Source organism: Leptonychotes weddellii, chromosome 8, assembly GCF_054177405.1.
Source record: "Leptonychotes weddellii isolate Sample4059 chromosome 8, ASM5417740v2, whole genome shotgun sequence".
In the NCBI taxonomy this organism is placed as follows: domain Eukaryota; kingdom Metazoa; phylum Chordata; class Mammalia; order Carnivora; family Phocidae; genus Leptonychotes; species Leptonychotes weddellii.
In genome coordinates this window covers 39,549,827-39,574,524 of record NC_138376.1, presented here as the reverse complement: position 1 = coordinate 39,574,524, position 24,698 = coordinate 39,549,827, and the positions used below count along the sequence as shown (strand labels likewise).

The 24,698-nt window shown below is 40.4% G+C and overlaps 1 protein-coding gene across 1 annotated transcript in view; it reads left to right on the top strand.

Annotated features, from left to right (window-relative positions):
* Positions 1-24,698, top strand: part of PKHD1 (PKHD1 ciliary IPT domain containing fibrocystin/polyductin) — a 321,184-nt gene that overhangs the window by 226,190 nt on the left and 70,296 nt on the right. The window contains exons 51-52 of the mRNA XM_081828411.1: positions 10,937-11,002; positions 17,682-17,810. Coding sequence (XP_081684537.1) covers positions 10,937-11,002; positions 17,682-17,810 — 195 coding nt within the window. The remainder of the gene's footprint in view (positions 1-10,936; positions 11,003-17,681; positions 17,811-24,698) is intronic.

Sequence of the window (24,698 nt, the reverse complement as noted above, 5' to 3'; positions counted from 1 at the left end):
AAATTTTAATAGCACTAGAAAGGAGAATATGGTAATTCCCTGGTATTGCTGTCTTTGCCAAATGGATTACTATATATTTTATTTGCACTGAATTGTACCATTCAAATTTTATTTCTGACTTGATCAACCATAAATGTAACCTAAAACTATAAAAACTCAGGGTGGACAGAGATCCTTGAGACTGTTTTTACTTCTAGAGCTGAATGCAGCCATTAAGTAAGAGCAAAGAGGTGTCATTAACTATGACCGTTTACTTGGTATATATTCTAGAACCAAATTTTAATTTCAAGTTGTTCTCCTTCTATTACTTAGCATGTCTTGTCCATTGGTCCGATTTTGTTCATGAACTGCAAACTGACTTAAATGGCCACATGAGCCAAGCATGGTAAAGGAATATTTGTGGCATAATGAAAAAAAATCAAGTCATGCAGCTACAGATTTTCTTCCCCTTTTTTTATCATTATTTATTGAATTAATAGCAAATTATACTCATACTATTTATACGCATATATATGGTAGAAATGCATATCTGTGTAAGTATGTATATTTATATATAGATGTACGTCTGTATGTATTTATGAGCATCTATATGATATAGATGCATTTTTCAGTATAAAACATTTTTATTAGGTAGATAGCCTTTATTAATTGAAATCATTCTTTGTATCAGAATACCCTAGTATCTCCACCTTTAGATAAGAGGAGTTGGAAAAGGACCAGGAAATCACAGAGGGCTGGTTAGATGTTTAATGAGCATGGAGACCCTTGTTCCTTAAGACGATTCCCAGTGCTCCATGTACTGGCTTCTGAGGTCATTTGTGCCTCCGGTATCCTCTGAGTGAATGGGGTAGGTAGGTGGCTAGAGCCACTTCTGTCCTCATTCCTGGGCTGGTACAGTGAGGATATGATGATTCAGGGGAAACTGAGGCTTGCGCTGCTCCTCTTTGGTGGTGTCCCATGCAATTGTGTTGGACTGGGTAGATTTGGTTCTGATTTCGGATATCTTCTGTGTCAAGTTTACAACATCGCTGGGAAGGCTTATAATGCCATTTGGCAGTGAGGTAGTTGGCAATGGGTACCCCAAGAGGACCCCAAGCCATAGAGTTCTAGCTCTCTGCCCTGCATTTTACATTGATTAGTTTGTTACTTTCACTTAATTGTTTTGTTTTTTTTTTGGACCGTGTGACTTTATAGGTCTGCGATTGGGGTAATTTACATAAAATAAGAAGAGAGACATAAGTAGAGACCTCACAGTCTATGTGGACATATTCCTGAGATAAAAAAAAAAAAATGTAGGGAGAGTCGTGTATACAGAAGTTTCATTGTTATCGTAGGGAGACTGCTTGACCTGTTTCAGGGCCATTGAATTTCCTGCCTGACTTTCAGGTGTGGGGAATGGAGAGACCCTGTTCCTATTCCTGGCTGGCTTTTCGTTCAGAGTACTGCTTCACTGACAATTGGCTGTGTTTCCTTAATTTGTTGACCACTTCTAAGTGGACCGTCTTTTTTGTATTGTTTATTTGCAACCTTACCACATCCCCCAGGATAGGAAGTTTCAAACAAAATCACAAATATCTTTGTTTCCTCCATTTGGCTACTTTGTGTGTGATTGAAGATACCTGACTAATCTTAGATCCAGCTGAGAAGGGAAAAAAAAATCAGAACCCAGGCATTCTAGCTCCTGGCCCTGGATCTCCCCACTAGAGTGTGCTGCCCACTAAATAATCATTGATCACTGACCAAATAGGGTGTGTGTGTGGGGGGGTGCTAGGCAGCTTTGTGGGAGAAAACTCACTGATCCCTAGTGACAAAGAAAAAAATCCTATACATATAATATGTTTTGAGAGTATTCCTCTTCTCTACCAAGGCAAGTTTTGTCTTTTTTTTTTTTTAAGCAAATATCTTTATGGGATGCAGGTTCTTTGGAAAGCTCGTGGCCAGAGCTTAGGGTTTAGGGTTTTAATCAGTGGCTGGCTGGCTATTTCACCTGGGGCATGGAATTATAAATGCTCCATGCCTCAATGGCTTCATCTCTACAACGAGATTAAGAATACCTACTTATATCTTGGAATTGTGGTACAAAGCACCCAGATATCTTTAAATGTGATTAGTATGCCCTGTTACTTTACTACACATTTTCTCAGTAGATTATTTCTCTAGATTTGTTCTTTTCTCCCCCAGAAGATGAACAATGTCACATGCCTTGAACTAAGCGTACACATCACAACCTTTCCGAAAGGGTCCCATTCTATTTTTCTTGACTAGATTTTGTAGGATAACCGAGATTCATGATAACATGACATATATGATATATGGTTTCCATGATTGAAATGTAATACCACTTAAGCAATTGTTATCCACAGAATAAGATCACCTCGCTCATTTAAAAATATCTTTTAAGGAGATTGGTTCAGGTTGCCTTTGTAAAGCCCCTGAGAATTTTGCCCAAGAAGCCACTTGCAGAAGAGACCACAGCGAAGGACTCAGGCGCTACAGCTTGTGTTAGGACCCAGGAGGAGCAGTGTTTGATGTGAGAAATGATTACGAGTGGCAGTTCCAAACTGTAACTTCTACGCCACGCTTGGGAATGGGCAAGACTGCAGGACAAGTGTTCTTTTATATTTTCCGAGTCGGAGTCAAATCCAGCAAGCCCATTTTTCCGTTCAGGCGATTTGATTAACGGGTAACTCCTGCCTCTGCCTTCCCCACCGCCTCTTTCCCTGCTGTTCTCTTTTCCAGGGATGTTTCAGTTCATGGTTAACTATTTTTATTTTTTAGTTACATTAACGCTATGAAATAATTAGTCAGCTAATTAATCTGGTTTACAAGCTTTGTGGGATTCTTCAGCTGTCAGTCAGGCCCAGGCCTGAGGCCTACATCTAGTCTCAGCTCTCTTGCCCGTGTGATTCCCGTTGCCATGGCTACTGGCCACATCTGCTGACACCCCACTCTCTATTTATTGCTTAATTAAGAATTTCACGCTCAGCCCTTATCTGCCTCTAAGAACAAGCGCACACTGTTAAGAAATTCCAAATTTAGGCCCAGGCACAAGGAAAGCCTTTCTTGCAGGCTTGGCTGGATGGAGCCTCTCTAACGATCTTCTCAGCATCCCAGCCGCCACCCTTCAATCAAAAATCATTAAATGGGGCAGAGATAATGACCATGTAGCATATCAAAAGAAGGATGTTTGCTTCGTCCAAAGGAGGAAAAGCTGCTAGGCCCCATGCGCAGCTCCACTTCAAAGGGAGATGAGACCCCCTCATCACTGGGGCCTGATAAAGCCTCATTTGTTCTGGGCTTGACTTATGAAAAAGGTCTGGTGTGTCGGGGTCCCGTCTCACAGACGCAGGATCCCCCCACCTCTTGCCTCCACCTCCACCAGCCCCCTCCCTGGCCTTCCGCACGCACGCTCGTGTGTCAGCACTCCGGCAGCTGGGTCCCCCAAAGCATCAGGCGGAGCGTATAATCACTGACTCTCCCCTCACAATGGCCACTTGTAGGGGGGTGGCCGGGAGGAGGTCTTCATCACAATAGGAACACAATTATTGCAGCTGCTAGGGAGGGCTCTGCTCCTTCCTGTACGAAGATAATAGGACTTGCCCAAAACAGGAGGAGACGGTTGGGGGGAAGGGGAGGTGACAGGGGTTGGTGGGGGTGGAGGAAACAATCTTGAGTTGATTATTCATATTCTGACTCTTGGAAGCCCGATGCGGAGCCAGTGGGGTTCCAGCAGCTGCTGGTGCACAGTCCTCTCCTAATAATTGTCCATTCTGTCAGGGGTCAACTTACTTTTGACCCTGTCCTTTCATATCGGGAAAAGGCTCTTGAGGGCAAACTGTTGGGTTGTGGCAGGGTGCATTAAACACCCACAGCCCCTTCCCCTTGCTTTCTCCTACACCCAACCAGCAGCCGGTGATAAATTCGCGTCAGATGCTGGGCCATTCACGGTTGCCCTCCCGGGTTCACACAGCCCCGCGCGCGCACTGGAGCGGCGGCCGAGCCGGGATATTGTGTGAGGCGGCAGCTGAGCGAGCGCCTGCGAGGCGCAGAGGCTCCTGCCTACCACCTTCTTCTGCTCTGACTGAAAAAGAGAAAAAAAGACATGTCTAGCCAGGCCGGCCAGTGACTGTCTCCAAATGGCGCCCCTCGCCAAGATAAAGGCAGGCTGTTTGGCAAGAAGCCGGGGCCCTTCTCCATGAGGGCAAGAGGGCTGCAGATAGAAAGACAGATGGACTTCATTGTCCGCACCCGTTGCCCTGAAGAAGTCAAGTCACGTCACACAGAAGGCTCAGAAAAGATGCTGTTAACCTGGGAGAGCCCGAAAACAAGGAGTGCTTTCCTGAGTTTGCGGCCAGGAGCTCAAGGGTACTGCCTGGGTTTCTCTTTTCTCAAAAGCGCTCAGGGCACAGGGACGGAGCAGGCTGCTGCCTCCGTCCTTCTGTTGTTCAGCTGGTCCAGAAGCCCCATCAGCAACTCGGGAAGGAATTCTGTTAGCGTCTGTGGAGGAGAGAGGACTCAGCCGGCTGCCCGGAGCATTTTGGGAGGGTTTTATAAGCAGAGCAGAATCCTAATCCTCGGAAACTGCTGCCATTCCCATGGTGAGGCCCTCTAAGGCAATCCATAGCATTCTAGTTAATAAATTAATTTACATTCTTCTAGAAAACTCATTCCCCAAAGATCCCCAAGGATTTCTGCCAGTAATATAGAGGATTGACTTTGGGGAACTGCGCTAACCTTTATGGCAAACGTATAGAGAATGGAACAGGAGCTGGTGATGGGAGAAGGACTTTTGCCTCTTGGTTGCAAGCAACTTGTCTCCCGCAAGGAAAAGGAAGAAAATAAATGAGAAAAGGAAAGAAAGAAGGAGGGAAAACTAAGCAGTCAGGATCAAATATTTTTTCTAGGAAGCCCTCCGCTTAAGGAGCTAATTCCCTTTTTTTTTTTTTTTTAAGATTTTATTTATTTATTTGTCAGAGAGAGAGACAGGAAGAGAGGGAACACAAGCAGGGGGAGTGGGAGAGGGAGAAGCAGGCTTCCCGCCGAGCAGGGAGCCCGATGCGGGGCTCGATCCCAGAACCCTGGGATCATGACCTGAGCCAAAGGTAGAATCTCAACGACTGAGCCACCCAGGCGCCCCTTAAGGAGCTAATTTCTTAGCGATGCTGATGGCAGACCCTAGTTCATGCAGAGCGTAGGTGGTATAACCAGCATTCAAACTCAGCTTTTCTGACCCTAGGTCAGTACTTTTTCTAGTATACTGGTGTTTTGGTTTTTTTAAATCCAAACTTATGTATATACCCTTGTAAACCAATTCTTCTTCCTTCTATTTAGAGGAAAACCTTGGGCTTATTGAAGGTTCTGTGCTTCCTGAACTTTAGATATTTGAATACCAACTTTACCCTTTGTCACACCCTATGCCTCCTGTTCTATTATTTACCTAAGATTTTTATTAAATCAATTCCCACGCCATCTTATTTTTAAAACCTAACCTCTTTTTAAGCAATAATATCCATAAAATCATGGGTTTAATGACCTAATTGCTTTTTCTAAAATACATTAGCATCCATAGCTATGAAAATAAATCATTAGTGCTACTAAAATCATCACCTCACAGTTTATATGTTGGGCCTATAATGTGGTCTGCAAGGTTTTGGTATAATTGGTGAAAAGTAAGAAGTGTGAGCCAGGGATCTCTTTTTTATCTGGGTCTCTTTCCTTGCTTGCTAAGAACACCTGTTGTTGAGAACAAACCACACTCTTTTTTGTTTGTTTGTTTTTACCCAGGGACATTTATTTATTTATTTATTTTATTATGTTCAGTTAGCCACCATACAGTACATCATTAGTTTTTGATGTAGTGTTCCATGATTCCTTGTTTGCGTATAACACCCAGTGCTCCATGCAAAACGTGCCCTCCTTAATACCCATCACCTGGCTACCCCAGCCCCCCAAACTCCCACCCTCTGAAACCCTCAGTTTGTTTCCCGGAGTCCAGAGTCTCTCATGGTTTGTCTCCCTCTCTGATTTCCCCCTCTTCAGTTTTCCCTCCCTTCCCCTACGGTCCTCCGTGCTATATTCCTTATGTTCCACATATGAGGGAAAATGTTAAGTCAAATAAGTCAAACAGAGAATTGTCTCTCTCTGTTTGACTTATTTGACTTAACATAATCCCCTCCAGTTCCATCCATGTCTATGTGAGTGGTGGGTATTCATCCTTTCTGATGGCTGAGTAATATTCCATTAACAAACCACATTCTTTTTTTTTTTTTTAATTTTATTTATTTATTTGAGAGAGAGAGAATGAGAAAGAGAGAACACATGAGAGGGGATAGGGTCAGAGGACGAAGCAGACTCCCTGCCGAGCAGGGAGCTCGATGCGGGACTCGATCCAGGGACTCCAGGCTCATGACCTGAGCCGAAGGCAGTCGCTTAACCAACTGAGCCACCCAGGCGCCCAAACCACATTCTTGAGAGAAGTTGTAAAATTCCTCAATTTGGGGCTTTTTAAATGTGCCTCATGGACAAACAACTGGAATGCTAACCGTTGGAATTTCTGGTTCTGTCGATCTGCACAAATGCCCCATTTTTCACAGGAAGTACAAGTGTGGCAAATATCCCTGAGTCAGAATAACAATTGTTATTGTTTTCTGAGTTAATTAAGAAGGTTTAATTGAACTAACTCTCAGGACTGAAGTTGATGTAGATATATCCATCAGTGCCTTGAGTAAGTTCTCTTATTCTCACACCTCAGAAAACATTTATACCCTTCCATGATTGAATGTTAGTGGGGATAATGGAAGACTCAGAGGTGATCACAGGATTTTCATGTATTGTTTCTGTGAAGGACTTTGAAAGATCCTGCATTATGAGGGCCAAGCTGGTTCTGTGGCTGCCCCTGAGAAGCTGGACTCAGACAGAAGTATGGTCCTGTGAATCAAGCATTAGCTGCCCAGGGACCAGCTGACAAGTAATGCTCAATGGCTAAGTGAAAAAGGCTAATTTCTGGGGAGTGAGGTCAAGTTCACTGAACAAGGAAAGAGAGACAGAGCAGGAATGTACAGGTGTGCGAGACAGATCTGAGAGAAGAGGTAGTCGTAGAAGATAGGGCAAGGTAAGCTGCAATGCAGAGAGAGAGGACCAAAGCCAACAGCTGGCTCATGAAGACAGAGCTGGAGCCTGGGTCCAGGGCAGACAGAGACCAAGAGAGAAGGCGTGCATCAGGGAGAGAATGGGTGAAATCTGCAGACAGAGATTGCGGTCACTGTTTCAGATTCTCTCCATGTGTAGTCAATGGCTGACTCACACTATATAAATGTGAATTGAATGAGAGGTCCAAATATGTGCTAAACCTCAATGGTGAAGTACAAATGGGAATTTGTATGAAGAATGAAATAGGAAAGGAGTCAAGGCCCATTAAGATGCCACTTTTTTTTTTTTAAATATAGCTAGATACTTAATTCTCCCTTCAAAATTGCAAGAGAGAATGGGACCTACTCAAGGAGAGAACTAATTTTTGTCTATCCTAGTGCCCTAGTGAAGACAAAACTTGCCGGGCACGATACCAAATTCTGGAAGACCCTAGTATCATGTTTAGCTGAGTAACTCTTTCCTCCTCAGCACATTTCGTGCTTTCTTCTAGATCTCTGCGTTTATAGCAACCTTACATCATATAGCACCCATCAGAATAATTTGACTATAATTGACCCAATGGCTTCTTTTCTTTTTGAGGACAGACCAGATATTCTTACAACCTGGGAAGGATCAACTGCAATGAGGGTCCATTTATAAACAAAGTAGATTAAACACTCTCATATTACAAATACACACTCAGAAATCATAAGCACTGAGAAGACATATGTATAATATCACAGCTTGTGTAAGGCTTTTAAACTCTTCCTGAGTCAGTACCTTTATTCTCAAACAATTTTCATCCCTCTTTGTGTTTGTCCAAATTGGAAACGACGTGTAACATTTACAGTTTTTTATAGAGTCAAAGCACTTAGCAAACTTTAGAAGATCTGGTTAAGTTGCTTCCAACTCTGAATACTATGACTCATCATGATTAGGTACAGCTGTAAAAAAAGAGTAAAAAGAGTCGAAGCATATTTCTTGGGTTTTGTTGTCTGGCTGCTAGAATAATGAGCATGCCATAGTCGCAGTATATGTAACGACTAGCATTTCTGTGCCAAGCACTGTGCTAAATATGTTATAGGGATTATCTCATCTTTTCTTCCCAATCATGCTCTGAGGTAGATAGGACGACTATTTCCACTTTTCACAGGAAGGAAGTGAGTTTCAGAAATGATGAAGAACTTGTTGGTTCCCCACATCAAGGAACTGGAAGACCCAGGATTCAAACCCAGGCTGTTGGACTTCATTCAGCGGCCACACTCTTCCCCATGATTCTCTATGGCTCCACTCTCAGGGTGTAGAAATGGTGTTTGGGAAGAATAACCCTCTGACCTGCACTCATGTCTCAGAACCAGCCTGCAGAGGGCCATGTACAAGTGGTGGGTGAAGGAAATCAGACTTTTTCAGTCTTTACTACTTTTGGTAACTTTTCTTCATTTCTTTGGATACTGAAACTACTCCTTTTCTCAGATTGAATGGTATTCTCACACCTGCTTTAATAAAAGGAGCGATAGCTTTTCAATGTATGTTTTGGGGAAGAGGCTCCCCAAGAGGTAAGAAACATTTATGCATGTGTAGAGGCTGAACAAGATCAGTGGCCATACAGTTCAGAAGCCATCCGTGTAGAGCTGCAGACGTGAAAGCACCCCGAGCAGGAAGCCTTGGCTGACCAAGAACAGAGCCTGGGTGAAGTGACTTCCTGAATGGAAGGGCAAGTGGAACAGTCTATCATGGGGGTTGGATGTGGTGGGGTTTAGCCTTTTCAGTCTCTGGGTTAATAATCACCATGATGGCTACAATGCATGATGCATTACAAAATGACTACAGTGGTTTTGAAAAAGACTTTTTCATGTGTAACTTTACTTTTTTACTCTCTTTACTCGTGTGGCTCTGTCTTAAGGAAGAGGGCACAGATGTAGTGAAGTCTACCATTACTTGGAAGCTGCTTTTAACAAGGATGATTTATATAAAATCTTTAAATGAACTAATAACCCTTTCCAAATGATTCCTGGAATTTTTTCTAATTTGCCTTCTTTAGAATTTGATTCTATTACAACACTTAATTCCTTCCTCATATGGAAGAGTGCTCTGTTGTTACGGCCTTTTGCATGTTTTTAGATGTCATCTTGTCCATATTCTCTTTTGTTTTTTTTTCCAGTTGAGCCTATTTTATTATTTTCTCTTTTGGTTCCTTTAAAAGGGTTCTTTCCTGCCTCTGTTTGCTCAATTGGTTGAAATTGTCAGTTAAGTACTGGGTATTCAGAGTAGAGCCCTATAAATTTAGGATTTCTAGATTAGTTCATGAATAATATCTACATGTCCGGCAATGTCTGGTGTCCTAAGGTACATGAGAAAAGTCCCTCCCTCCAAGATTTAGAAACAGAGCTCATGACTGATGCAATCTGAAATTTACCACAGTTGATGCTTGATAAATACTTGCTAAATTGAGAGCAAGCTTGGGATAAATATCACCAATATCAGTTATGAGCACAAATGGGTAAATTAGACATTATAGAAAAAAAGAGAGATGAAATGCTGGGCTGATGGCATATTTATTTATTTACTTAAGATAAAAAAGTGGGTAAAATATGCAACAGGATAGAGAAACAATGTAAGTGAAGCCTCAGAAGTAGTGATAAAGTAGAGCACATAGAGAACATGTTGGTCATTGTACCTGGTCTCAAAATATGTACAGTGTAAAGGAAAGCCACTTTTTATAATGGGAAAGTGAGAGTAATTATCAAAATAAGAAGAGAGGAATAGGAGAGTTCTCATCATAGATCCCTTTGGGGATTATAATAATAATAATAATTATTATTATTATTGTTATTTTGTAATATTTTGAAGCTCATGCTTTGTAATTAGAAAAAAAAAAATGATCCTCGGTCTACTCCATCTTGTGATGAAGGAAAAGGTTTAGGGTTCCATGGAAAGGCAAATGGAGAGCATGAGTTTGACCAAGTCCTCAAGGCTCCAGCCTTTGACAGCATTGGGCCCTCCAGTGGTGGGAGGTGTTGGCTCACATGACATCTGATAAGGCAGAAAGGTAATTAACCAATAAGAGACAAGGTGTTACTGAAAAGTGGAGTTGGCACACCTGATTACTAATTAATCAGGCGTGAGAGCACCTTGTAGATGCATTCACTCTTTAATTATAGCAGCCTCTCTTGGCAAAGGAGCATATGTTCTCAGCTTAATCTCCTGGTTTATACTGACATCAAATTGTCATTATCAGAAAGAATCAGGCCTTTTGATTATTTCCACTAATTTATTGAACACTTAAAATTAATGAACCCCAGGCCTTTTAAATGTGCTGAGTTGGTTTGGAAGATGGAGGAGAAAGGGGGGTAGAAAAAAAGCCTTCATTAAAAGGACAATTTGTTTGGATAAAGGTAAAGCAAATATATTTCATGGGTGATCTGAACTCTATTGAAAAACACATGAATTCTAAAAGCTAAGCCTCCAAAATGATGGAGAGGAAATAGGATAAGAGGTGTGCCCTGCTGACCAATGTTGGCCTCCAAATAACATATGGCTAAAGGGTTTCCTCCCCGCCTAATTATTTATGTGCCAATTCTCTTGGCGACCTCACTGCAATTAAGTTTAATCAAATAAAAGCAATCAAAATTAAATGTTGGAAATCAATTGTTAGACTAACTAACAAGGAGTTCATTTTTTTTTTTAATTTTGAAAATTTAGTTAGGTTGGGGGGAATTTAGCATAAGGCCATCTTTATCACATAAGAATATCTTCTGTATTAAGATGCTCTTTGCATCACATCCAAGTTGTGGCTTTTTGCATTCAGTTTCAGGTGAAGGCCACGTTCAAGTGACTCTTCAGGTGAAGGAAGGTGTGCCCCCAACTATTTCAGGTGAGTATTAACCTACCCACCAAATAGTGGTGCCTGGTACAGTAGAATGTCCTCCAATAACAGTTCTATAAATTGCTTGCATCAAATTGTTCATAAGCAGGTAGGCATCAGCCCTAATGCTATCATGCCTAACGACTCCCTATTGTGTCACCCTGATAGCTGAAATACATGTCTGCATTTCAAAGAAAGATATAAGAAGGGTGTATTTCAAAACGTTGGAAAGTAGAGAATTAAAACATGTAAATAAGCACATTTCATAAATTATGGACCATATGTGCACACAAGAGTCCAGATCTGCAGATGGGCCATTAGGCCTCTACCAATTGGAAAGAAAAATTCAGGGTATCTCAAAACTTTAATTGTTCCCAGTGATTTCAGGACATCAGGGTAAACAAACCCTTCCCAAAAGTCAGATGGTTCTGTGAAATCTCTCTAACTCATAAAAGCCAAATTCTCAAAGACTAAAAGACTCCTAGGCACCTTCTAATGCATTTCATTGTTTGTTTTTGTTTATCCTAGGCCAGTTTAACTATGCATTTGCATTAGGGACAAATCTTTTCAAAGGCCAAGTTTTCCTTTGATTTCCAGTGGCATTTTTGTGTTATGTCAGAGCAGAGCCCATGCTAATCAGAAAATGATCTAACTGCTCCATTTAAATTAATAAATAAATGAAGAAAATGTACTAGCCTAAAACTATAAACTAGATATACCGATGGCTACTACTCCATGCTTATTGGACTGGGAAGAATGTGGTTCTTTGTTTTCATAACTGTTTCTGGGCTACCATAGCATTTTGTTCTTTATGTCCCCTGTCCTTTATCCCTCCTTTCCTTCAGGTGGCTCACGATGCATTATTTATTGAGGGCCTCTTGTGCAAGATGCAGGAGGATACAATGATGAGCAATGATGTTTGACTCCATGGGGTCTTATGGTCACATGGGGATGTCAGTTAAACGACTAACTAATCAATGGATAAATCTCTTTTAAAATAACAGTGGCCAAGAAAAGTATCTTGCAATTCTCTCTTTGACAGTTCTGTGTTCAAATTTTCAATTGGTTGGGTCAGTTGCCATTTGTAGAGGACATATCTATTGGGGGTTGTTCTCATGCCAGGTCCCCTCAGAGGATACTGGACTATTTATGGGTGGCCATACCTCATTCAATCAGCTATATAGTCAGGGTGCCATGCCACTCAGACTTAGTAGGAAGATTTTGTATTAAGGACTTGTTGGAAGGAGACTGTCGGTGGCCAGGCTCCTGGGCTTGTTAGCAGGTGTCAGTTTAACTGGAAGATGTTTCATTTGGCCTATCAATTACAACATGCTAAATAAATAGAAAGATTCATAGAGTTATAGAATATTAATGAGGGAAAGAACCTCACAGGCTATCCTATCCAATTGCCCCACTTTACAAATAAGGGAACGGAAGCCTAGAGATTGAATAGTTTACTTAGTCACACCTAGTCAGTGGTTGAACTTGGATGAGAGCTCAGGTTACTCAACTCAGTCCAGTGTTCGTTCTGCTATGCCATATAAACTCTAAGATGTTTAAAGTACCTTTTTTTGGCATATATTAATTTATGACTTCAATTAAAATTAATTGTATATAGTCAGTTTTCCTAGCCAATATAATTTGCAAGAGAAAACAATCTTAAACACAGGGAGTTACAGAATTTATACATTACCATTCATCAGAAAGAAATTTCAAATACTAAGATACTTCTAAGACATTCCCTGGTTCTCATGATGGGGGGTAGATGTGCTAATGTCAAAATTTAAATATGAGTGTGTATTTTGATTAATGAAAAGTTCTATGAAAAATAGTAAAATTATTACAGTATCAAAAATTCTTTGACAAAACAACAATGGAATGATTAATGGAGTTCTTTTTTTTTTTTTTTAAAGATTTTATTTACTTATTTGACAGAGAGACAGCAAGAGAGAGAACACAAGCAGGGGGGGTGGGAGAGGGAGAAGCAGGCCTCCTGCTGAGCAGGGAGCCCGATGTGGGGCTCGATCCCAGGACCCTGGGATCATGACCTGAGCTGAAGGCAGACGCTTAACAACTGAGCCACCCAGGCGCCCCAATTAATGGAGTTCTATCTATATGTTAATCCACTCTGAGATTCAATATGAATATATAATGCAGATGAGACATTTTGGGTTAGGGTGTTCTGCTGCAGAGAGTCTCCTAGCTGACTCACTTGTAGGTTTATTCTGAGTGTACAAGATTGTGCGGGACACTGTAGAGAAATGCGGACAGGAAACTCCAGAACCAGCAGAAATTAGGGTGTATATGGGCCAATGCTGAGGAGAGACAGGGGAGGTGGTGGTGATGTAAGTTGTTGTATGGATGCTTAGTGGGTTTGTGGTGAGGATTTATGCTAATTAGAGTCAAGAGGATATCCAGGTTTCTGAACACCCCAGTGCAGGTCGTTCATGTTCTTCCAACACTGTGGCCTTACTCATTTCCTCTCAATGGGCATAATGCTTTATAAAAAATAAGAGAGGGGAAAATGGGCAAAGCAACCCACTTTTGGGGGGAAGAGAAAAATATTTCTGAAGAGCCTTTATCTTGATGACATTGTCTTTTCAGTGGGGGCTAACTGGAAATATCGTGCATAGTCATATGGGACTATGATGATCAGATATTCTCTGAAATTGGCCATCCTTTCCCCATAGATCTAAGTTTATTTCCTTTCCTCAGGTTTCTGAGAATCTGTCAGCGCTCCTTCTTTTTAAAGTCAACTCATCCCTTTCAGCATCTTCTGAACTTTGTCCCATCGGTAAATGATTCGGTCTTGTGTAGTTAACTTCTCCTTTACTGGTTCCTTCTGGTCAGTGCCTCTCAATTAAAACAAAACAAAACAAAATTCTAAATACTGAGTCTTCCTCTAGCTGGTATCTCTGTTACAAACTTCTCAAAAGACTAGTCTCTTGATGCAGAGCCATAAAAAGCTGGGCAGATGAAGGATCAAGGTGGAGAGGGCAATATTTGGCTCAGATCTCAAGTTGGAGACCATCTTAAACCGTAGCTGTTGCTGAATGACAGACTTGTAGAGGAAAGCAAGGTGAGGCTTCCTCACAAATGCTGGTCCTGATCAAAATTCATGGAATCCGATTTCAAGCTAAAACTCATTTATCTAAAGATTGGGAAGACAGATCAAAGCCTGAGCGTCTCAAATCCTAAAGCTGTTCGTTCCTCGGTGAGCTTTTGGGACGATCTGACCCAGTGTGTTCCCTTCCTCACCTCCGGTGCATTTCTCAATCCACTGTAAGCCATGCTGCTTACCACCTCACCACACCACTGGAGCCGCTCTCACCGGGATCATCCATGCTCTGGTTGCCGAATTCAGCAGTCACTTCTTACTCACTCTCTTATCAGAACTCTGCTGTTAACAAGATCGCTTCTGCCCTCCGGACATGCTCTATTTCTTGGGCTTCCAAGACATGCCTCTCTCCTGATTCTCCTTGCAGGTCTCTGTTTCTTTAACTCTTGTAGGCTTCTTCTTCTCTCCCCACTTTCTATATTAGTAATAGCCAGACAGAAGCCTGATATTAACTATAGGAGTCTGATAACTTTGCAAGAGACTGAAATGTGTTTTCTTTTCCATGAAGTCTTCTTATCTTAAGGCAGAATGGTATAGAATGACCAAAGTTGTTCATAATAACAACTCTTAGAATAGTTACTTTAAGATTTAGTTTGTTCAATTAAAGACAGTTTCAGCCCTCTTATAAATAAGAGTGAAGATCTCAAAGTGAAGAATCTGTTTCCAACATCTATGATATAAAGAGTTTCAGAAGCCTGGTATGTGGTTTTAAAGAGCCTGGTCATTGCCCTTTTGAAATATCACTGGAAATAAAGCATCAGAATATCTCTTTCTGGCCTTTGTGGTACTACTTAGTGGCCATTTCAACAGAGCCCCCACCCTACCCCCACCTGCATATTTAGAGTATAGTGCTGGAAAGGAGGCAAAATTGGGAGGAAACTAGGTATTATAGTCTTGGTGTTTATAAAATATTTATAAAGCCTCTTTCTGAGTGAAGTTTGTGCCAAGCCCATGCCTGATTCCCATGGTGTGGGGTCTATTTTGTGCTAATTAAATTGCCTAGGATTTCTACTTGACCACAATCTATATACTTTTCATTCATCCTAGGGCTCTAATGAGACCATGATTACGAGGGAGTTGGGTTCCCGTAGACAGAGTAACTGGGTGTCCCTCAAGGTTCTGACCTCAGGCATTTTATCTTTTCACATTGTAATCCTCCAGAGCTATCACAACCATCCTTAGAGTTTCAAATACGACCGCAAAATCCATCTTCTTGACTCAGCTCTCTCCCACTCTTCAGATTCATATCCAATCCCTCCTGGCTGTGTATCTCCACTTGGAGGTCTTTTCGAAGACACCCCAAACTCTTTATGGCTCAAACGGAATTCATCGATGTCCGTCTTAATGGACATCTCTGCCCATTACCACCTATGCTGGAAGTCCAGGGGTCATCTTTGGATCTTCCATCTTTGTTACCCATCACACCTGGATCTCTGATTATTTCTCCAACCTCATCACTTGCCTCCTCCCAGCTCTGTGGCTCAGCAACACCAAACTGCTTAGAGACCCTCCACTTAATCTCTTATCTCTTGCCGTTACATGATCATCCTTCTGTCTGGAGTGCAAACCCTCACCACAATCCCCTTTACCTTTATAGCTCCTAAGCCTTTAAAATGCAGCTCAGATGCTCCCTCTCCAGGACGCCTCCCCTGGCAAGGTCTCACTTCCTCTCCTTGTGGGATACCATTAAAGATAATTCCCTTTATATGTGCAATGGTGAGTGCTGTGAATTGTGTAAGACTGACGAATCACAGACCTGTACCTCTGAAATAAATAATACATTATATGTTAAAAAAAAAAGAAGATAGTAGGAAGGGAAAAATGAAGAGAGGGAAATCGGAGGGGAGGACGAATCATGAGAGACTATGATCTCTGAGAAACAAACTGAGGGTTCTAGAGGGGAGGGGGGTGGGGGGATGGGTTAGCTCGGTGATAGGTATTAAAGAGGGCACGTACTGAATGGAGCACTGGGTGTTATACGCAAACAATGAATCATGGAACACTACATCAAAAACTAATGATGTAATGTATGGTGACTAACATAATAAAATAAAATTAAAAAAAAAGAGAGAACTCCCTTTAGAGTTCTATCCTCCCAATATTTATTTATACAACTTACACAACAGTGTTAGCTCCTTTCAGGCTAGAATGACATTTTATTCCTTTTTATATCCCTACTTTTTAGGAGATTTTGGGAGAGAAGGCACTCATTATTTGTGCTTGTAAGATTACTATAATGGATGAGATTCTGCACCCCTCCCCAAACATGTGAGATCCCCCATCATTTGAGCTCTTGAAACTCTAAGAACATCTGGAGTCATCTGTGAATCTTTTCATCCTCTTTTTAGAGACCCTTTCTGCCCTCAGTCTCTGCACTAGGGATCACACTCCAGAAAAGAACATGTGGCTACAGTTCAACATGGTGTTGTGTGTGATGGATACTGTGCTGTCCCCACTGGAAATTATTAGATTTATGGTATAATTCCTGATGAAGAGGCCAGTGGGATCATTGAAAAGAAAATACCACTTGATCATCAGTGGCAGAATCAATAAAAACCAGTTGGAACATATGAACTGTATGTAAATTACTTCAGTGAGAGGTGTCCAGGTTATTATCTTGCCTTTAATACACATTAAGAGCTATGAGAAGATTATACTTTTTGACTCAGTGATCCCATTGCTAAGATTCTATTTTAAGAAGAAATCATTGTTACTGGCATATTTGTATGGAGATATTTAACACTGCATTACTTATAATTTTAGAAGAGAGTGGAAAGATCCTAAGTACCAAACATTAAGGATTGAGTAAATGATAGACTTTTTATATGATAGAATATTATGTAGCCACTAAAATTATGTTGACAAGGAGTTTTAATGACATTAGGAAATGCATATCAAAATGGCTAAGCCAAGTAGAAAAAGAAGTGAATATAAAATTGCATATATGATGTAATCTCAATTATATAAAAATGCTGAGAAATTCTGGAAGGAAATGCAAATAAAAGATTAATGACAGTTATCTGTAGGTAGTGAGATTATAGGCCATTATTATTATTTTTCTTTTTTTTTTTTTAAAGATTTTATTTATTTATTTGACAGAGAGATAGAGAGAGAGCACAAGTAGGTAGAGAGGCAGGCAGAGGGAGAGGGAGAAGCAGGCTCTCCACTGAGCAGGGAGCCCGACGTGGGGCTTGATCCCAGGACCCTGGGATCATGACCTGAGCCAAAGGCAGATGCTTAATGATTGAGCCACCCAGGTGCCCCTATTTTTCTTTCTATATTTGCATTTTTCAAATATTCCATGATAAGCATATGTCATATCAGGCAAAGCACAAATGTGTAATAACAAAAGTAGAATATATTTTCCCTAGAAGTAGAGGTAACTGAAGGATTGAATAATTACTTGCTTTACACTGATAACATGATTTTTAAAAGGTTATAAAATATCAAAAGGCAGCTACCTTGGGAGGTAAAAATATTATCAATATCCTAAAATAAAGATAGAATTTGCAAGTTATTATAGTGAATCAGATTTTCATAGTTACTTGCTATTTTCCTTTTGTTTTGTAGCTTCTACCTCTGCACCTGAGTCAGTTTTAAAATGGTCCCTTCCTGAAGCATGGACAGGCATTGAAGAGGGCTGGGGAGGACACAAAAATACCATTCCAGGTCCTGGGGATGACGTCCTGATTTTACCCAGTGAGTAAAACAGTCCATGAATTAAATAATCACAGACAGACTGAACGAGGATAATCCAATTGGGGATTATTTGTCATTTAAATACATTGTACAAGTAAAGAACGTGGGCAATCTTATTTGTGGGCACTTATGTCTACAACCTCCTTTTTTGCATTATAAGTGAAGAATTTCGTAATCCTATGAAATCCAGAAAAAATAGCTCAGCTTACCTTCATTAAAGGTGGAATAAATAGTTACAATGCCACAAGGAGTTAGAATAATTCATTAATGGGATATGTTTCTTATGTGACAGAGAACAGAGATTTGCAGAAAAATTCTAGTGTCCTTGTGTTGGAAAGAAGCAATTTGCAAGTGCTTTCTTTTTTTTGCCTTTTGTGGATCTTTTAAATCTAGAACTTTTAAACTTTAAATAAAGAATCTTTCAAATATAGAAAAATGATGAATAAGTTGCCATGATTTTTCAAAGATGCTGGAAAAGGAAACATAAATAAAACAGAAAAATAAAAGTCTATGTATGTATGTATGTATCATCTATCTAGAACTCTCTTCCCACAAAGACACATCTGGAAGAAGATGATTCTTCAGATAAACAGAAACACACACCCATACTTTAAAAATTTTTCTTTCTTTTTTCTTAAAGATTTTATCTTATTATTCTTATTTTTAAGTAATCTCTACACCCAACATGGGGCTCAAACTCACCACCCTGAGACTGAGTCACATACTCCACTGACTGAGCCAGCCAGGTGCCCCCCAAATTTTTCTTTCTTAAGAGTGAGTCTTGAAACTCCCAGAAAATCGCCCTAGCCTGAGAAGAAAATGTTTTTCAAAGAACAAATATATTTTCCCTAAAAGACCTAATTTCATTTGTGGCTTAATGAACTTCCTAAAGTAATACTAAATTTAAAAAGATCCATACTGGAAGAAGAATGTTTGGTCATCTGCGAAGTGGTAACAATGATAATATCCAACATTTATTGACAACTAACAACATGGCAGGAATGATTCTCCATATGTTAACTAATTCAACCCTGACAAGAACTTCTTTGTGATATACGTGATATTATCATCCCCATTTTTTTAGGGTTTTATTTATTTATTTATTTATTTGACCAGCACGCATGAGCTGGGGGGTGGGGCAGAGGGAGAAGCAGACTCCTCACTGGGCGGGCAGTCTGAGATCCCAGGACCCTGAGATCATGACTGGATCCGAAGGCAGATGCTCCACCAGCTGAGCCACCCAGGCGCCCCGATCATCCCTATTTTTACTGACAAGATAACAGAGGCCCAGGGCAGTTAAGTAACTTGCCCAGGTTCATGCAGTTTGCAATTCAGCAGTCTGAATTTTAACCCAGGCAGTCTGACTTGGAGGCCTTATTCTTAACCCATCAAGTGCATTCCTTTTCTAAAAGGACAAAGAGGAAAGGACAAAGAGTAGTTGTGTCGCTTGTTTTATTTAGGATAAAAAAACAAAGGCAGAATGATTAAAACACAGTCACCACCTCTGGGCATTGGTGGGGAGAAACAAAGGCATATTGGGGAGTTAGCTGTGCATAGAGAGGTGAGGGACAGGAGGGGGTGGGCTGACCAGTACGAACTTGAACTATTATTATCGTCCAGCTCCCTTATCATCCACCTCTCTCAATGGAGAATGTAACTTTTTGAATAAACAAGCTCATGAGTCATTCCCATACGGAAGGGAAAAATCTGTTCTGTCTCAGCCATTTCTTTGATGAATGTAGCCAGTGGATTGGCCCTGGGCTATGGTTTTTCCCACTAAGCAAGCTGTTTCCCCCACCCCATGCAGGAAGCAAGTGAAGCTTTTGAAGGTTGCCAAGCTTCTAGTATCCTTTGGGACCTTTATGCTGAGAGAGGAGTAATCTTAGCTATCTTGCTTGGCTGTATCCACTGTTGTGTCCTGACTTTGGGGACCCCCTGGCATTGTCCGTCATTCTTCAATTCTTTGTTCGTGCATGGTCAGTTTATAAGATGGGCCTGAATTCTCCATGAAGCTGCTCTTAGGTAGCACAGAGAATAAATAAATAAATAAATAAATAAATAAATAAATAAATAATATATAAAAATAAATAGCACAGATCAGGAAAAAAGGGGGGGCAGGAGGGTAAGGCACAAATGTTGGCTGTATAAAGTATCTTTCCATTGATCCTTCAGTGCTATTGTGGGAATCAGAGAAGTGAAGATTTTTCAACTATGCAGTTATTGTTCATTATTTCTGGTTTCCAAACGGAAAGATAAGTGAATGAAAACGGGTGTGTAATATGTAATAAATGAAGTCCTTATTGTTCTGTTGCCTTTTTTCCCTTCTCTTCTAAGCTCTCTTTTAACTCCAACAAATGATCTTACAGTGGCCCGCATTTTAATCCGGTGCTCTGTTCTGTTTGGGGTCTCACGTAGGAGCTGTTCTGGCTTACTTTTCCTTTCAGGTTTTTGGCCAAACCTCATATTTTGACCTCTGATGGACCTTTAGGTTAAATCTACCTTCTCTCTCTACTTGTGGTTTTGTATTCTTGACCTTTGCCTAGCTCTCCTGGTTTCACTCATTCCCAGTCTTCCTTGAATCAAGTAAGTTTGTTCACCCAAGTGGGGCACAAAATAGACAACATATATTGCTTGAGTGACATGCACAATCTCAATGCTGCCACCCATAATTTAATATTAGAATTAAATCTTTGAGTTTGATGGGTTTGATACAGCACAACTATAAGACCGTGCAGGTCTGTGAAAAATAATGTCTTCTCCTTTGAGCAGATACCTATGAATTACGATTTTTATGATGATGCTGTTGACGAAGATAGCAGCAAATATAATTTGACTGCTTGGTGTGTGCCCTGCACTCTACATGTTCTACATGGATTTTCTCAGTTAATTCTCCACAACTACTTTATGAGTGGATCCTGCTGCTGTCCTCCTTTTTATAGTTGAGGAATCTGAGACACAGAGAGGTTAAGTAACTTGCCCAAGTTTTTTCCAGCTAGTAAGTCAAGAGGCTGTGACAGGAAATCAGTGTGATTCCAGAGCCCTCTTTATAGTGTTATTTAAAAGAAAAAAACAAAACTCACCACCCCTGCCTGTTCTGATTCATCCAAATCTGATTGCATATTATACAGGATTTATCCTTCTCTGCTTATTGTTCATATTGTCTCCTTCACTTGGACTTAAGAAGGAAAAAAAAAAAAAACCAACCAACTATTTACTGAGTACCTAGCATATGTGAGATACTTGAAGAATTCAATCTTATCACATCCCCATTAGGTACATATACATGGGAGAACTGGCAAAACTTCCCAAAGAGGTATCTGATGTAATGAACCTTTAGTAGAAGCATGTGCTTTGCATCTGGCAGCGAATGTAGTTGTAATTCAAGTTAACACTTTTTTCCAATTCAGTTTAGGCAACATTTACTGAACACTCACTGTGTTGAAGGCACTGTACCAGGTGCTCCTGATCTGGGGCTCCAAAGGCAAGTCAGATACACCATGACCTCAAATAGCTAGGGATTTAGCTGAATCAATAAAACACAGAATACATAATAGTACAACAAATAGCTGGAATCAGCAACAGAAGTGTTTTGAATCAAAGTGTCTCAGGCGAAGGGAAGAGAGATGGCTTCATGGCAGAAGAGGACCTTGAAAAATGGAGTAAGAATCTGAGGGACAATTAGGAGAAACAAAGGCATATTGAGGAGTTAGTGATGCTTCAGGAGATGAGGACGGGCTGTTGACTAGGATAAACCTGGGTTCACATTTGCATTTTGACATGGACCAATTGTGTGACATTGGACAAGTTTTAAACTTCTCTGACCCTCATCTATAAAATGAGGGCTGTAATTAATATGGGTGTCATGGTGTTGAAAAGATTAAATGAGATAATGTCAGTACACATGACCACTGCATAGAGTATTGGCAGTAATGGAATTAGAGATGAAAGCTGTGATTTTTAATGTATCAGGTGCTCTTTTCCTTCATTTTTCCATCTGGCTGCCCCTCTTGGCCTCTGGTATTAGCAACACATTGTATTTGCTTTCCAATGGCTTATTATTTAATTTTCACAACATCCTTGGGAGCTAAATAGGTAATAACTATTATTACAGTAAAAACCCATTTTTACATAATACGATTTTAATGGAACTGCTGATTTTACAAAATGAAAGTGACTGGTAAAGAAGATTTAAGTGATACTTTTGAACCTCTAATATAATTTTATGGTGTTTTGTGTATTTTAATTCATTAATAAAGGAAACGTGTAGAACATTCCCATCATTATTCAAATAGAATAGCATAATTTTTCAATAAAATTCTTAGGGTAAATTGCCTATTTCCATTTTCTGGGAAATCAATTTTATGGAATGACCTCAGACCCATCCTATTCCATAAAAATAGGACTTTACTGTACTAATAAAAGATATCACTATCTTAAGTATGGTACCATTTTCCTCCAAGGCGTTCTATCTTTATAGACATTGGATTTTGAAAAAGCTGTAAATTCTTCTCGGCGGTATTGTATGGAGTAAGCTAAGGTGAAGAATTTGCTTTGCATTTTAGTTTGTGATAACTTTGCTTCCCACAAACAAGTATATCTGATTGTCTTTGCCTCCTAAATATTGAGAGAATTGGTACAAATGCATTCTAGACATTTTACGGAGTGGAAACAAGTTCTATCTAACATATTATACAAATTGCACTTTCGCAAGCATAGATGGTCAATGGGTGAAATAATCCTGCTAACCTGTACTTCACGTTTTGTCCTGAAAGGACATGATGGATTTGTGTATGACGTTTCCAAGGCTTTCTCTGAAGGAATTTCAGCCATGACAGGATGACATCCTTTTCACACAGAGTAGGCTTAATGAAAGGAAAATGTGTTTTAATTCCAAATGATAGGATTCTGTTTTGAAGGGTAGAGATATGATATCATATAGCCTCCAGCGTAGTGTGAATGTGTGTGTGTGTGCGTGTGTGTGTGCATGTATGATAGAATTCACTGTGTTCCCCGTTTTCTGTATCACTTTGAACTGTCCTTATTTGAAGAAATGAATGGAAGAATACTGTTTTTCCTTTATAATAGTTCTTCTGTTTGTTCTGATTTTCAATACTTGGCTATTTTAAATGGCAGAGAAGCTCATCAAAGCCATGTGATGTTCAAAGATGGCAATATTTAAAGCATTTCTTTGTTAAATCACAAGGCATTAAAGTTGGTGATATGAGGTGAAATGATCATAAATCGGGAAATAATGTTGGGGGGCAGAATTGCTACAGAATGTTGTAATCATAGCATTATTAGCTTGATTTACCTTTTTCTTACTTGAGATTATAACTACTTGAGGATAAGATACATGTAACAAAGATTTAAGTCTGCAAAGTCAATTAGAAATCAGATATTATAAATAGTATGTTCTATCCCTGTAGCTTGAGTAGTTTTCAATATTCTGACCTCGTCCCATTTGGGTGAGACCAAAGCGTCTTGTAAACCATCACCCTATTTATTCTGGATTACTGGCAAATGGAAAAGAGAAGAAATTTAAGCTTAATTACCAGGGTCCTTTTTCTGATGCCTGGCATCAGAATGGTGACTGACATGTTCTGGAAATCTATTTCTATTTAACAGACCACCTGGAAACTTAATAGCTTAAAACCCACCTTTTATTTTGCTGACAATTTTGTGGGGAAGGCTGGAGTATTCTTGTTTGGGATCTTCCAGACATTACAGCCAGATGATGGCTGGGTTGTAGTGATCTAAAAGCTCAGCCTTGGTGAATGGTTTAAGATGGCTCACTCGCATGGCTGGCAATCGATGTTGGTTATTATTGGCGGGGAGCTCAGTCAGGGCAGTCAGCTAAAAGGCTTCAGTGTCTTTCCATGTGGGTTACTCTGTGGAGCTTCTTGGGCTTTCTCACAGCATGCAGCTGGATTCCAAGAAAGAGCAGGCTATGAAGGAGTTCTTCAAGAGTGAGCAGTCCAAGAGACCTGGGTGGAAGTTACTGTCTTCTAAGCCAACCTTAGCAGCCTCAGAATATGATGACCACCACATCCTCTTGGTCAAGCGAGGCGGTAAAGGCAGCCCAGAGACAAGGGAGGAGAATTGGGCTCCACCTCTCAATAGGAGGGCCAGCAAAGAACTTGCAGCTGTCTTTAATCTTACCATGGTGTATGTGTTTATGTGTATGAGTGTGTGTGCATGCGTGTAATTAGGAGCAGATGTACCTGACTTATTTCAAAAGGTTTGAGGGTTTTAGGGTCTGCTAAATTTGTACTGTCTTCCCTCTCTGGGCAGAATTTATTTAGATTCTGTTGGCTTACCTGAATCAGAACTTGAAGAACACCAGGAGACAGACTGGCCAAAAGATTTTAGTTTCTTTATTCTTCACAACCTATGATGTTTGGTGGTCTTGTATTGCCTCTTTGCCGCCCAAAAGTAGGATTCTTCAACCCTCCAAACAAAATTGTAGGCCCCTGACCTGGGACTGCTCACTTTGGGAGGGCGGGTCGGATGACAGTGTTTGGGCTGCAGCATCTGTCCAAATCTTTACGTGCATGACCAGAAACTTCTTCTTGGGAGAGAGGAGTGTGCTGCGCTGAGGGGAAAAACAGCACAAATATTTTGAACATTTTATTTCTCTCAGGGCAGAAATTAAAAGTGCACAAGGACGACAGTCAGGATTTTCTTTTCCCTTGTTTAGAATATGAATGGGAAAGCCATTCCTTAAGATTTTATGGGGAAGAACAGATGAATATGATTTCTTTTTTATTCTTATGTTAATCCCCATACATTACATCATTAGTTCTAGATGAAGTGTTCCATGATTCATTGTTTGTGCATAACACCCAGTGCTCCATGCAGAATGTGCCCTCCTCAATACCCACCACCAGG